Source organism: Anguilla anguilla, chromosome 11 (genome assembly GCF_013347855.1).
Source record: "Anguilla anguilla isolate fAngAng1 chromosome 11, fAngAng1.pri, whole genome shotgun sequence".
NCBI classification, from domain to species: Eukaryota; Metazoa; Chordata; class Actinopteri; order Anguilliformes; family Anguillidae; genus Anguilla; species Anguilla anguilla.
In genome coordinates, this window is record NC_049211.1 from 11385926 (window position 1) to 11400448 (window position 14523).

The 14523-nt window shown below is 44.5% G+C and overlaps 2 protein-coding genes across 3 annotated transcripts; both read right to left on the reverse strand.

The window, feature by feature from the left end:
* Window positions 1-83: 83 nt before the first annotated feature.
* On the reverse strand, window positions 84-12528 carry zmynd12 (zinc finger, MYND-type containing 12). 2 transcript variants are annotated; one of them, XM_035382593.1, is made up of 8 exons: window positions 12061-12528; window positions 8739-8880; window positions 4781-4952; window positions 3690-3859; window positions 3350-3472; window positions 2951-3032; window positions 2009-2154; window positions 84-1325 (listed from the first exon to the last, which is right to left on the reverse strand). In XM_035382593.1, the coding sequence occupies exons 1-8, from the start codon at window positions 12171-12173 to the stop codon at window positions 1119-1121; spliced, it is 1155 nt and encodes a 384-aa protein (XP_035238484.1). In that variant the 5' UTR covers window positions 12174-12528; the 3' UTR covers window positions 84-1118. The 2 variants fall into 2 exon arrangements, with proteins under 2 accessions (XP_035238484.1, XP_035238485.1); XM_035382594.1 differs by lacking the exon at window positions 12061-12528 and adding an exon at window positions 10958-11331.
* Window positions 12529-12771: 243 nt separating this feature from the next.
* LOC118208181 (aerolysin-like protein) lies at window positions 12772-14275 on the reverse strand. Its single transcript, XM_035382595.1, has 2 exons — window positions 14221-14275; window positions 12772-13943 (listed from the first exon to the last, which is right to left on the reverse strand). Exon 2 carries the CDS (start codon window positions 13929-13931, stop codon window positions 13005-13007), a length of 927 nt encoding a protein of 308 aa, XP_035238486.1. The 5' UTR covers window positions 13932-13943; window positions 14221-14275; the 3' UTR covers window positions 12772-13004.
* Window positions 14276-14523: the final 248 nt, after the last annotated feature.

Genomic DNA, 14523 nt, shown 5'->3' on the forward strand with positions numbered 1-14523 from the left:
AAATAAAAGCAAAGAAACACAATACGTTTTGTGGATAAATCTGTGGTTTTTTCCCACCGAGGTTCACAAAATATACTAATCACACCAATCGACTTATTTATTCAGCTCAAAGTATGTTTTAGTGGAAAACATTAAAACAATGACGAATTAGGAATTAGGCAATAAAAAAGTATCTTCCACCATCTGAAACTACAGAAGCTCATGATTCTGTTTGTTTGTTCTAAAAGTGGCTCACTTGTTTTTCTAAATCTCTTATGGCCATTGGGAACTGTAGTATTTTCTCCATAACCCATATATTTTCCGCAGCAATACCTGTGGTCTTCATACATGAAGCACATTATACTGAAATCTTGAAAGGGGGGGGGGGGTTCTCTTGTTTTTTTCAAGTTGACCACCGCTAAATTTAAAAGCTGTCTTATACCCAAAATGTAATAGAGGAAACACCAAAAACCTGGCTCACAGGAACAGAGGACAATCAGAGAAGAGAAGTCTTGCACTCGCTTGATGCTCGTATATTTTTAGAGCATCAAGCAAGTGAGCGCTTCTTTTCTGAACATACTGAACAAACTCAAAAGGCCCCTCAGGGTCCAATTCCATGCTTTTCAAAATAATAAAATATTATGATTTCTACCTCATTTAACAAACTCTGTCAGTACAGTATATAAGCTGACCGAGTCAGTATTTTCACAAACGCATGCACTCACATTCATCATATGCACACTCATCATATCCTGGGCATTGAATATTTCATTTAATTCAGTTAACTGAATTGAACTGCAGTTATATTTAGATTATACAGGTTTTATTTAATGGAAAAATATATTAAAATATTGAAACCAGAGGGTCTTTTAAAAAGGAATAAACACGTCAGAACTGCTACCAGGTTCAAAGTACATGGAAAACTGAAAAAATGAATGCCAGGCAGCACACCAAGGCCCTTTTAAATATCAGTGGATATTTTATATTTCTACAGAATGAAAACTGATATTTTTAAGAAAATTTATTGTGCTGGGTGGCATTATGTCGTAATGAAAACCACAGGAGACACACAGCAAGCTAACAGGCTAATTACTGTTCACAACGGGAGCACCTACTTTTCAAAACCAGTCTGCGTCCCATTAGAGGGCGATTTTACCTCCTGAACACTGGGCACTGTGTTGGTTTTCGGTGTGCGCGCTGGGGTAGTGGGGGAGGTCAGGCCAGCCCTTTTTGGCAGCGTTCAGGTCTTCCTCGGCCAGCTGCAGCAGCCTTTGGATGGGCTCGGTCAGGCTGCAGTCCGGCACCAGCTGGCTGGACAACAGGGCCCTCTTGCCAAACTCCAGCGCCTGCCGTGAAAAAACACCAAGGCATCACTCTTGGGGCCCTAATGCACCCCCCCACGCCACCCCCGCCCCCCCAAAAAAAAGCCCCCGGAGACGGGGTGGCACTGATGCCACTTTCAGCGGGAGAGAGGGTCGAGCACACATTCATTCAGCTCTGAGGGAGGGAGACAAAGCAACACAAAGACCTCAAGGACCAAAAGCACTGGCATCAACAGCGAGGGCGTCCCTTTCAGCAACGGGGCTCTGCGGATTTATGGGGTACCCATTCAAGAGCTTGTTTTTGTTTTCGGTCAACACTTTTGTACGTAAAACAACAGTGCCGCAGCGTAATTAGGTCCAAAGTGAAAACACAAGCCGACGTGTTGGAGTGACTCCTGCGTCTGGCCTCCTTCTGGCTGCTCTGTGACTTGATTTGTCGTGGAGCAGAAAGCAGGGCAGGACAGCGGCGGCGGCCTAGCCTGCGCTCTGCAGGAAGACGACCTTTGGCTGGGAAGCAGACATAAGCGCTAGCCAGCAATCGCATCAGCCCCCAGGAAATCCTGCCGGCGCAGTTGTCTTTAAGGCTTTAGTAATTAGCGCTAATCCCTCTAGACGGTGCCGTGGGGGGGGGGGGGGGGGGGGGGGGGGGGGGGGAGTGTGTCAGGGACGTGGCCGTCGTGCTGCTGCCACGCCCATCACGCTCCTACCTTGTCGGGGTCTCCGCCCAGGAGCCAGAGCATGCCCAGGGAGTGGGCCAGCGCGGCCGATTGGTTGGGCTGCTGCTCGGGGCAACCGTCCGGGACGTCCAGCATGGAGCGGAGCATCTGGTCTGCTTCGGCCTGCTGGGCCTCGTCTGAAACGGACGGAAAGCGCTACCCTGAAAGGGGGTGGAGGGGAGGGAGGGGGGAGGCTGTGTTTGGGCCGTGCCCTCGACCCGGACCACACCAGCCGTGTGCCAGCACGGCCTGTAGCCCACTTAGAGAGCCCAAACGCGCAGCTTTACATGAGCTTTACCCCACGACCGGGCTGCAAGCTGCAGAAACCCAGTGGCCTGGACCGGCAGTCTGAACACAGGCTTTAATTCCAGGGTTAAGCTTCGGGACACAAGGCACGTGAATACAATACTATATATAGTGCGGCTGGCCTTATTTCAGCCATTGCATAAATAGAGCCGGAGACCAGAAAATGGGCACAAATTGGCCTGATTTCGCTCTGCGGAGGACGTGGCATTCATATTTAATCACCGCATATTTGTTTGGCAGACAACCCTGCGCAGCGTGGCTCACAGAGCAAGAGGCTGTCACTTGTTATGTCAACAGGGTGGATATGAAGTGTTAGCTTGCTGAACCCTTCATAGCGTACAATCGTTTCAATAATGCTGACTGCCATAGGGAGTCAATCGAAGTAAAAATCTTTTTTTTTCTTTTTTTTTTAAACTTTGCAGTGATATTTGCAGTGTCCCTTTAGACATCTTAGAGACAGATTACACAGCATATTCTGTTAATTAAATTTCATACCAAAGGACTTTATACTTACATAAGCGCAAAACAAAAACACTTAAGCAATTATGTTCGTAATTATGTTTCGCCTTTTACTTTTAAACTCTGTTTAAGCTTCATTTTATGCATGAAACAATGTTCTTTACCCACCGAAAGATTCCTCTGGTGTAATGGTGTTCTCTATGTGCTTCTCCAGAAGTCTGCTCAGGTGGGTGTGCCAGGTATTTGCTACCTACATGCAGCCATTGCACATACACACATGGACCACACATACACACAGACCCATTCACACATATATGCACAGAGATGCATGCACACACAGATCATACACATGCAGACATGCACACACACATATGCACAGACACAATACATGAAAACACAAACACACAAAATGTAATGTGTACTTATCTACCTTTACCTAGTCATTACTTATAAATTAGAATGAAAACACAATTATGCAAAGGTTAATCAAATGTTTTAAATAACAATAATAACAGTGAGAGACTTAATGTAAAATGCTGCTCTTTGTAAGAAATATAGTCATTTTACCTCTGTGTACAGGGAATTTACAATGTCCATCTTTCCCTGCCTAAAAAACACATCTGCCATCAGATAGTAGCCACCACACGTCACAATGCTATCCTGGCCATACTCTTCACTGGCGTAGTAGATCTGTTACAATAACACAACACATATCAGTCATGGGAGTACAACAGAAACTTGGCAGTACCACAAGGTGATTAAAAAAATGTACATAGTTCCATTTACTTTCAAATGAAACATCACATTTTCCACACATTTGAGCTTTGTTCTCTTTTTTTGCCACTGAATTTCCCTCGAGATAATGATGAAAAGCAGCTGCAGCTTCAGATTTTTGGGTTTGGCTTACGTCATTGGCCAGGTGAAACAGCGCCCCCTCCAGGTTGCCTTTGACGATGAAGAGCCGGCCCATGCAGCGGTGCAGCTTGTGGCGAACTGTCCGGCTGCAGTCTGGAGTCCTTACCACCGTCCAGTCTGCCCAGGACAGGTACTGCTCAGCCGGGGAGAGATTACCCAGGCCTGGGGCAGAGAACAAATACACACAAACAGAAATGTACAACACACACAGAAACACATGTTACAACACACACACACACAAACAAACATGTACAACACACAAACACACATGTGCAGCACACAAACACGTGTGCAACACACAGAAACACACATGTACAACACACAAACACGTGTGCAACACACAGAAACATACATGTACAACACACAAAAACATGTACAAAACACAAACACACATGTACAACACACATACACACATCACACATGAACAAACACAGAAACTGATATGTACAACACAGACGTACAACACACACAGGAACATATTTACAAGGCAAAGACACACATATGTACAACAGACACAGATACATATTTACTACACAGACACACGCAACACACAGAAATAATACATTACGAGGCAATTGCCATAACACTGATCCACTGAACGTTTAATCAGACTCCTCCCCTTCACTTTTAGTGGTGCGGCGTAGAGATTAGAGCTCAGGGTACGAGGCCAGGGAGGCACAAGCACCGGTCTGGAAGGGACAAGGGCACTTCTGCTATACCTCAGAGCAGGGGCACCTCCAGGGATTTTGGGCCCCATGAAAAGAAGTTGGATTTTGAGCCCCACCACCAAAGTCCACCCCAGAAAGTCACATGTTCTCATATTTCTTGAAGGCCCCTATCAGTAAGGGCCCTTGGAGATGTCCTAACCCCAGACCCATATGGCACCGCAGCCTCAGGGTAAAGCGATCGCTTAGACAAAACAGCTGGGTAAAGGCTTCTCTGAAATTTAATCCAGATGAAACCTCCTGCTTAATGAATGAGTAACGTTTAACAACAGAGATAATGACATCCAGGTAGAGAGGCTGCAGGCTCAGAGCAGAGCGCGGGAGGGGCGTGGCAGGGGGAGGGGCTGCGTGACCTCACCGATGTTGGCCTCGGCCAGCAGAAGGTAGGCGGGGACCAGCTGGACTCCGCTGGTGCCGTAGATGTCCATGGCGGAGCGCAGGGAGAGAAGAGCTGCTGGGAGGGACTCCTTGTGCCTCTTCTCAAAAAGCTTTTTCTCCGCCACCCTCTGCGAGACCTCCATCAGCAGTTTCTGTCACAGTCCACAGCACAGACCTCAAACATCAGAAACTCCCACAGCACTGAGCCCAACATCGGACACCCCCCGACAGAGCACAGAGCCCAACATCAGAAACTCCCACAGCAAAGAGCCCAACATCAGAACCTCCCCGACCCCCTACAGAGCATTGAGCCCAACATCAGAAGCGCCCCCCCTGCCAGAGCACAGATCCCAACATCAGAACCCCACCCCCCACAGCACAGAGCCCAACATCAGAAACTCCCACAGCGCAGATCCCCAACATCAGAAACCCCCACAGCAAAGAGCCCAACATCAGACCCTCCTCGACCCCCTACAGAGCATTGAGCCCAACATCAGAAGCGCCCCCCCTGCCAGAGCACAGATCCCAACATCAGAACCCCACCCCCCCACAGCACAGAGCCCAACAGCAGAAAGCCACAGAGCAGAGCCCTCAGAAAAAACCTACAGCACAGGTCTTACTTCACAGCTTCTAACTGCACAGGCTCTCTGCAGGCTCACTGCTCTAGCATCTATTTGAATAATTAAAGAGTCTATCAATGCTAATACTGTATGAACCATCATCGACGACATAAACATAATTTGAGAGGAAAATATGTGGAGATTTATCTGACTGAGAATACTCCTTACAGTAATACTCATACTGAACACCTCTGTGCGATTCCATGTACCCCAGCTCTGACAGTGTGAATGACTGCACCTTGGAAAAGGCATGTCCCTTCAAGAAAAGGCTGCCATTTTGTTACAACAGAAGGAACTACAATTGGGGAAGAGAAAGACTACAGTTCCCTTAAAACATCAGAGCTTAAGCTATCTAACAGGAGCAGGCAGGAATTAAGTAAATTGGCAGGTTACTGCTTTGAAGACTTTGTGGCTGAGGCTCAGTTGAAGGGATTAAGTCCCTCTGTAAATGTACTAACTGTGCATTCTTGTCTGCTTAGTCTCTTAGTTAGGGTGTAAGTGTGTAACTTTAAGGAGCACAGTCTTTGTTTTATTTTTTTAAGCAAATTGATAGTTTGGACTTGTTTAATTCCTGTACATGCTTCCTTTGAAACAAGCAGAAGGATTCCTGTTTTGCATGCCACTTTCAGTATGTCTGCAATACAGAAACCCTCCATTTTGGTGAGACTTGCAGACAGCTGCACTCCTAGCCTGACCCCCATCCCCCCCAAAAAAAAAACACACGCACAAAGAAAGTACACTATAGATACGACCAATGAAATGTGGAAAATAACATTTCTGATATTATTTCTGAAATGGATACTCGTTGCACCTTATGTTAAAAACAAATCACACTGTTACGTGCTCCTGCCCTTCTGTTTTTTCTCTTTCCCTGTCTCACAGGTGAGCATGTGGCGAGTGGACAGAGCAATGTGGGTGGAGCTTAAAGTTTAAAAGATGGCGACAGAGTGTTGACTCTGGCGCTCTTTCTGTGGACGCACCCGTACAAGCTTCTGTGTATCCTATGCTAATCTGTTTGTTTCCTTTTTCTATTGATATAGTTGGACATTATTTTGTAGCTGTGCTTTTTCTTACGGCGTGCGAGTCCAGCTGCCCATCAGGAACAATGGGGTGCTCCTGCTGTCCACAGCCCTGGGGTTGCATTGTGAGTATTTGCAAGAAACCCCTTAACCTTCCCGCCAGGTTTACAGCTTCATTTCTGGTATGTCAGCTTTGTTATTTCTTTGTGTATGTTCCTTTGGTAAATCCACTACTTTTGTGATTTGATAAATATTGTTTAGATTTTCCCTCTTTAAAACATCTTGCTGGGTTTCCTTACATGTCTGGCCTTTGGATCATTCCCTCGTTCCGGAAGGTTTTGGCCGTAACAACAGCAACAGCTTAACCTCCACAAAAATAATTGAACATTAATATCCTGCAGCATGTCTTTAAAATATTTGGCTCCCTGTATGTTAGCATACCAAAAATAACAAGCTAAAAAATGCAAAGAAATGTGAGTATAATATTTTGTTAATATATGCCAATGTGTGCCATTTATTGTATGTCACTTTGAATAAATGGGTCTGCCAATTAAAAATGTAATGTAATATAAAGTTGTTTTTTTTTTTTTTTTTTTTTTTTTTTTTTTTTTCCCCAAAGGGGAAGCAAAAATCCCCATCTGAGCACAGGCAGCATCAGCAGTAATGCAGGCTGTTGTCTGTGCCTTGCTCATTACACAAGCACATACCGCTCTGCATTTGGGAAGTTCGTTTCGTACTGCACAACTGCTCGTCTGGCAGTCTGGGCAGCTGCAGAGCGGTTCACCTGTTCCTGCTCTACAAAATCTCGCTCCTGGCCCGGCCACAAGGAGGACGCTCTAGAACAGCTGCATCCAGTGGTGTAGAGTGGAGCAGAGTGGTAAAATTATACGAACCCATACACTCAATCAACTAAGGGAAACATACTTTTCCAGAGAGAGGCATGTGTGGAGGAGATGAGATGTGCAGGCTAGGACTACTGTGTGGCTCACCCTGCTAAGGCATTGTTCTAGTGCATAGATGGCCCCCAGTGTGAGTTTAGCTCCCTCTGCAGGGAACCTAGGTGTGCTATCTCAGCTAGCCTATCATACTGAATCCGCATACAAGTTACAAGTGGGAACTTAGTTCTCAGATGGATAGTTGTAACTATATGATGCAAGAAAAAGGTCAGCCAGTTGCACAAGCTTGTTAGTCTTCTGTTATGAACCATCATTTTCATGTCACTACAGAGGGCCCCACGATCCTTACGGGGCTATGGTAGTGTAGCTCTGTGTGTGCTCTATGTGGCACCTGTCTCTACGGTCATGTGTACCAGTCTGTGCAGTTATGGGTACCTGTCTCTCCAGTTATGGGTACCTGTCTCTACGGTCATGTGTACCAGTCTGTGCAGTTATGGGTACCTGTCTCCATGGTCACGCGTACTGGTCTGTGCAGTTATGGGTACCTGTCTCTACGGTCATGTGCACCAGTCTGTGCAGTTATGGGTACCTGTCTCTACGGTCATGTGTACCGGTCTGTGCAGTTATGGGTACCTGTCTCTACGGTCATGTGTACCGGTCTGTGCAGTTATGGGTACCTGTCTCTACGGTCATGTGTACCGGTCTGTGCAGTTATGGGTACCTGTCTCTACGGTCATGTGTACCAGTCTGTGTAGTTATGGGTACCTGTCCCTACGTTCATGTGTACCAGTCTGTGCAGTTATGGGTACCTGTCTCTATGGTCATGTGTACCAGTCTGTGCAGTTATGGGTACCTGTCTCTACGGTCATGTGTACCAGTCTGTGTAGTTATGGGTACCTGTCCCTACGTTCATGTGTACCAGTCTGTGCATTTATGGGTACCTGTCTCTACGGTCATGTGTACCAGTCTGTGCAGTTATGGGAACCTGTCTCTACGGTCATGTGTACCAGTCTGTGCAGTTATGGGTACCTGTCTCTACGGTCATGTGTACCTGTCTCTACGGTCATGTGTACCAGTCTGTGTAGTTATGGGTACCTGTCCCTACGTTCATGTGTACCAGTCTGTGCAGTTATGGGTACCTGTCTCTACGGTCATGTGTACCAGTCTGTGCAGTTATGGGTACCTGTCTCTACGGTCATGTGTACCAGTCTGTGTAGTTATGGGTACCTGTCCCTACGTTCATGTGTACCAGTCTGTGCAGTTATGGGTACCTGTCTCTACGGTCATGTGTACCAGTCTGTGCAGTTATGGGAACCTGTCTCTACGGTCATGTGTACCAGTCTGTGCAGTTATGGGTACCTGTCTCTACGGTCATGTGTACCGGTCTGTGTAGTTATGGGTACCTGTCTCTCCAGGATCTGGGAGCAGTGCTGCTCCCTTTCTGCTTCCAGGGTGTAGTAGGGCACAGGAGTGCGGACAGGGATCAGCAGCTGGCACACCTTCTTGTGGATCGCTACCCAGTCATCCTCCTGGTGCTCTTTGCCACTGGACAGAAATGGCACACACACACCCACACGCAGAGTTTGGACTAAAGCTGCTCGCTTTCTAACTTCAGCATGCTGTAGGCTATATTTTACAGATACAACGCACAGCCACAATGTTTTATCCTGGTTTCCTTTCGCATTGAAACTCTTAACTCATCTGTACAACACCTAGCATGTGCCACTTCATTATTCAAACCTCTCTCAACTGCATTCTGTATTGGGCTACAACTGTTTTGTTTTATTTTTAATAATACAATTGTCTTAAAGTGCATATATAGCAACATATTACGTGTACATGTGCTATATTTTTGTGGAATGAAAGACTGTAAGTACAAATCAGTGCTCCTCTATCAGGCCATTTATAAATACGCATGTGTTTTAGTGTTTTTTTTTTTTGGACAGTGCTTAGTAGTAGCAGAATGCGCATAGATGCAATGTTCTGACACACACCTATCACACATAAGACCCTGCTGTATGTAGTCTTTCCATTTTTAAAATAAGAAATAATTAGTGGTGTCTGCAGACCAGGGGAATTCTAGGAAACGTTCAGTAATTATTAATGAGAGGACACCCTCCATCTCTTGGGTCCCCTCTGATAAACTGCAATTACATCTCAATGACAACCGTGCCGCTCGTTTTTTTCCGCGCTGTGTATGTTTTCGGGCGCAGAAATTATATGCAATTACAAACGCTATATTTGTCCTTTGGTCGCTGTGTTTCAGTCAGCTGTAGGCAGCCCATGGAAGGATACGTATGTTCTTAAGGTTTTGCTCGTGCTTCGCTGTGTTATTGTAGGCACTTATTCAAAGCAGCGCGGTAGTGTCTTGACGGCAGCCAGCGTTTGGGCTCGGTCACGAGCCCGGACGCTTGCACTGCTGAAATATGCTAAAGCGCAAGCCAGAGTCAAGGGGTTTTCAAGGACGCCAGCACTTTTGAATGCAGCCCACAGCTCATCCGCCTCTCAGCCACGGATCGTCTTCGATTGGCAGATATTTAACATTCTCGCTGGAGAAAGGCGGTGCTTCTGCTGTTCCTTGGCTGAGACAGCTCACCATTAATCCAAGCAGAGAGCAATCCCCAGACGTACTTTGTTTCTTGTGTTTGCATACTTGAGGAATGTGCACAATGCTCCATTGATTCATAAAATGCGCATCACATGAGAGAAGCCTTTACGTCGATCGGGTGCAGATTCTAAACACAGGCAGAAGAATTTAAAGAGACGCAGTGCCATAAGAAGATACCGAAAGAAAACTCTACTTTGTCCATTTCTTTTCATCAAAGAATTTGTGTGGCGCACATTTACGGCCAGTTACTTCTGATAAAGCCAGAAGAGCCATAGTGGATCCCTGAGAAACATTTACAACTACAATTTCACGAGCTCTTTGTAGATTGCAAATAGAATACGCAGGTTTACTTGCATAACTCGGATTATTCTGGTGTAGTTAACTAAAATGCAACACCCTCCTTTTGATATATTGCTTTCCAGCTGTTCTAAATATAATTTTTTTTTTGCCCCCAAGAACGAACCATAGACTGTATAAAACGAACTTGTTTTGCTGCTACTTTTGGACAGTTCAAACTTTAGAAAGAGCGACATCTAGTGACGGAAGTAGCAATGCTATCAATGCAACTTCACTGCAGCAGGGGAATGCAAAAATGATATGATTTCATTCAGCCAATAATTTCTCAAATTAGTTTAAGAAACAATCAGATTAATACATAAGCGAGTACTGGACTGAATGCACAATTCATTTAACCCACAACAAATGTTAGCAATAACTTTTAACGGTTTAACAAATAAGCAGATGTCCCCAAAACAGCAAAGACAACCTTAATTTTAGAACTAAGGTATGACTAGGTTCCAGGTGATATGTATGATAGACAACGCGAGTGAATTTAAGGAAGATTACAAATAATTACCTCAGCAGCTAGTCAACCTTACATTTAATAACAACGCTCCAGTAGCGCTTGCTGAGCAATAACTAACAAGGCACATGTGTGCGAAGCTGAAGACGAAATCGTTATGTTGTCTTCAACATCGCCCGCAAAGAAGATAACATTTTACAATTTCATCTTACCGCGAAAAATCACTGACTTGTTCACATTCTGGACAGATGTGACTGCAATGAGAATCTATCGCCGTTTTCGTCGAAGCGCTTTCGACATAAGTCATATCTTCTTACAGTGAAGAGTGCCTGACCCGCTAGTATGCGTTAACGCGGCATCACAACTAGGCTATATGGAGAAATGCCATCTTTGGGGGAAAAGGCTATGCTGTCACTGCATTTAGTTCAAACCGACATGCCTCAAAAAAGAAAGAAAAAGCACGTATCAATCACCCGCTCAATCTGTTTACAATGCCATTCTCGCATGGAGTGTTTAAAACCATATAGCGCAGCACCAGCTTACAAAACAAAAAAACTGTAGGTTACACGTGACGTTTAAGTGTAGACCCACTCTGACTTTAAGAGCTTTGGGACAAAATTGGCTCACTTAGTTAATAAAACTCAAATTAAGTAACTTACATCCAGTGAGCTTACTACTGGTTCACTGTGATACTGTAATATCATTTTCTGTAGCCTACGTAATAAAAGTTGCAAAGAAGTTCAAGTACAAGCCTAAGTATGTTTTCCTGAAGTGTGTCCTGAATAGTTCAAAAGAGAACCAGTACACTTTTTTATTTTAAGAAAAATGCTATATTAGTGTGCTTTTTCAGATTCCTTCAGCCTAAAACTATTTATGCAAGTTGTAGGCCTATCATATGGTATCATGAAAGACATCTCAGCATCACTCCATCATAAAATTCAGGGGGGAATCCGTAGTTATAAGAAAACTGAAATGAGCCTCGTCATGTTCAGGCCTACTACTTGAATAACCACTCTTAGGCGGAAGGGAACTTTGACAAGCTGGACCCGATGAAGTTTTATAGGCACACTACAAAGACCTTTTCCAAAGATGGAATTTTTCTATTTAGTTGTGCCGCCGTGATAACACAATTCTACTATAGCGGGTTAGCACTCTTCACTTAAAGAAGTAATTTAGAAGAAATTTTACGACAACGATAGTAGTCACTATGGCTTCTTCTGTGTTCCCTTGTGTTACGCCAGCGTACCATTATTGCTACAATAATCAATCTCACATAGCTAACGTGTTATCATGTCAAACTTAAAAATTGACTCACCAGTAGAAAGTGACGAAACACTTCGTGCATTGAATGTACGCTGGTTTTTCACAAAGCTCGCATACTTTGTTCGCTCCTTTTGGATTTGCAAGGGGGTTAATATTCGCGGACATTTCTCATCGATATCATGGGCTAGCTAACGGTAGAAAATGTAGGCTATGTAATATGGCTGGTTAGAAAAGTAACTTAATGTAGCTAAATTTGCTAACGTTGGCTGACTCCATAGATTCTATTCTACTAAATATATACTATTGCCAACAATTCGTATTTGTGTTTTTTTTTTCTAGATAGCTAGCTATTTCAAATTGGCTTGCTAACATTTAGCTAAATCTGAGCTGGAGTTCAGACCAAAGTGGTTGAAGTGTCGTCTCTTAGCGACGTTTACAAACGTTGTCGAGGAAACGACCTTCGGACTTAAATGGTTTGTTTCAGAGCCTCTGGTTTGTTTCAAAGCGGGTGATGATTTGTCGCAGCTCCCCTTTCAGACATAGTGGAGTCATACGTGTCTGACTGTAAAATTGACGTTGAAATACAATAGTTCTGATAATGGGACGTGTTATACTTTGGGTGACCTTGGAAATAGGTGCTGGACTAGCTTAAAGAAATACGACGAGCCTAGAATTTTTTTTTGCCCCAGTAACGTCCGCTGTCCTTTCAAAACTAGACACAAGCTGCTTTGTGAGGGAATCATTCAATAAAATTGTATAAAACTCATGTGGTAAACATTTTTATTGAGACTTTGTACTGACAAGGCAATGTGACATATAATTCCATATTTCTAGTTGATTAGGACCAAATAAGACATATGCATGGTTTATACATTTTATGAGCAATGACAGCCGTTATTGAAAATGTCTGAAAAATTTTGTCTGCATTAATAATATCACAAATATTGCACATAGCTTGTCAAATATTAGATCTGCATTTCCCTGAGAAGCAGGTAATTACTCACTGAAAGTCACATCTGTATAGTCAAGACCAGAGTAAATTCCCTTAACGTTGATTTCCATCTTGGCACCACCCTTAAAATGGATTTCCAGCATTCCTTGATAATGCAGCTGAATATCAGCCTTGCCCATTTTGGCACTCACATGCTTCGTTTGCCCTGGTGCAACGCTCACTTTTTCTGTGAAAGTGCGGGTGATTCCCTCCTCTAAGGACACGGGGTAGAACTCTTCAGGCCCGAGGACGAGGGTGTAACAGCCACCGGTCTTCTGCAGCTTAGGAATGGCTGCCTTCACCTTCAGGGCGAAGGTCTCACTAATGCTGTTTGCCAGGAGCCAATGTGAGCTCTTGGTCCACTTGATGGTGACGTCCATTCGGTACTCTTGTGTGTCCCCACTGTCGTTGTCGTACGTCATGGTCTTCTTCTCCTCCATGTCCACATTGGGGACGGTATACGGCAAGGTAGGGTATTTGACGTCGGTCACTTGTACGTACTGAATGGGCTGCAGGAAGATGAATCCCAGGCTGTTGAGATCCCAGCCGTAGGTCCCTGTCACCCCAAGGCAGATTCCGGAGCCGATGTCCGTGATGACCTCGGGGCCCAGGTGGCCACCCACAACCTTGCTGGTGAACTCCCGGTCTCTGTTGGTCTTGAAGTGGATCCCTCCAACGTGGCCGCCATCGTCGCTCTTCCAGAGCGTGAGGGAGGTGAATTTTTCCCCGCCTCTAAACTGGAACTCCTCGTAGCCTCCAGAGGACCTCCCAAACACCTGGGCACTGCCATCAGTCAGCCACACCTTGATGGACAGCACCCGGTTGCTGCCCGTCCACACCCGGATCTTGTTGAGTGCAGCCCCATTCTCTGTTCCGCTGAGACTGAAATCATTTCCCCCCGTGCCCCCTACTTTCTGCACAATGGTTGACATCTTTTATTTGATCTAAAGAGGAAACAAAATGGCAATCTGAGTTTAAATGACATGGATACATTTATTTTATGTCAACAAAACTTAAATACAGATTACATTTCTTTTTTTTGGACATCAACATTAAATGGGACTACAAATTAATTGTACTTGCTTTAAGAAAACAACGATAAGTTAATTATATGGTACACTTTAATAATTTAACTTACCATATTTCACTCACACTCACAGCTAATGTAATTACAATCAGAAAATTAGAACAGTGCAGTAATTTATTAAATGAAGCGCTTACCTTGTTTAAAGTATTTGAAGTTGTCGAGCAATGAAGTATTATTCCTATCTCCGGCAGTCCATATTTATACTGAAGTCTGGGTGATATGAGAATGAGAAGTCAGCATTGTGGTTGGTCTTTATTGCGGGTCTTCTCTTGTGATACAAGCCATGGGATATCCAACATACTGCGGTTATGCATTTTCCCAGTACATAGTTCTCATAAATGTAATCATTTTCAATGTACTATATCCTCTTTTAACATGAATACTCGTTTTTAAAACACAATCTTTTAAAACTGATGCCTTTATGAATAAATTCACCC

What these genes read in the sequence shown, in the direction of transcription:
- zmynd12 (XM_035382593.1), bottom strand. Translation starts at nt 12,173, where the DNA reads ATGTCCGCGAATATTAACCCCCTTGCAAATCCAAAAGGAGCGAACAAA. An exon ending in TACACCAGAGGAATCTTTCG is followed by an intron (nt 2,155 to 2,950) that starts GTGGGTAAAGAA and finishes CGTCCGTTTCAG; the next exon opens with ACGAGGCCCAGCAGGCCGAA. An exon ending in TGGGCGGAGACCCCGACAAG is followed by an intron (nt 1,326 to 2,008) that starts GTAGGAGCGTGA and finishes TTTTCACGGCAG; the next exon opens with GCGCTGGAGTTTGGCAAGAG.
- LOC118208181 (XM_035382595.1), bottom strand. Translation starts at nt 13,931, where the DNA reads ATGTCAACCATTGTGCAGAAAGTAGGGGGCACGGGGGGAAATGATTTC.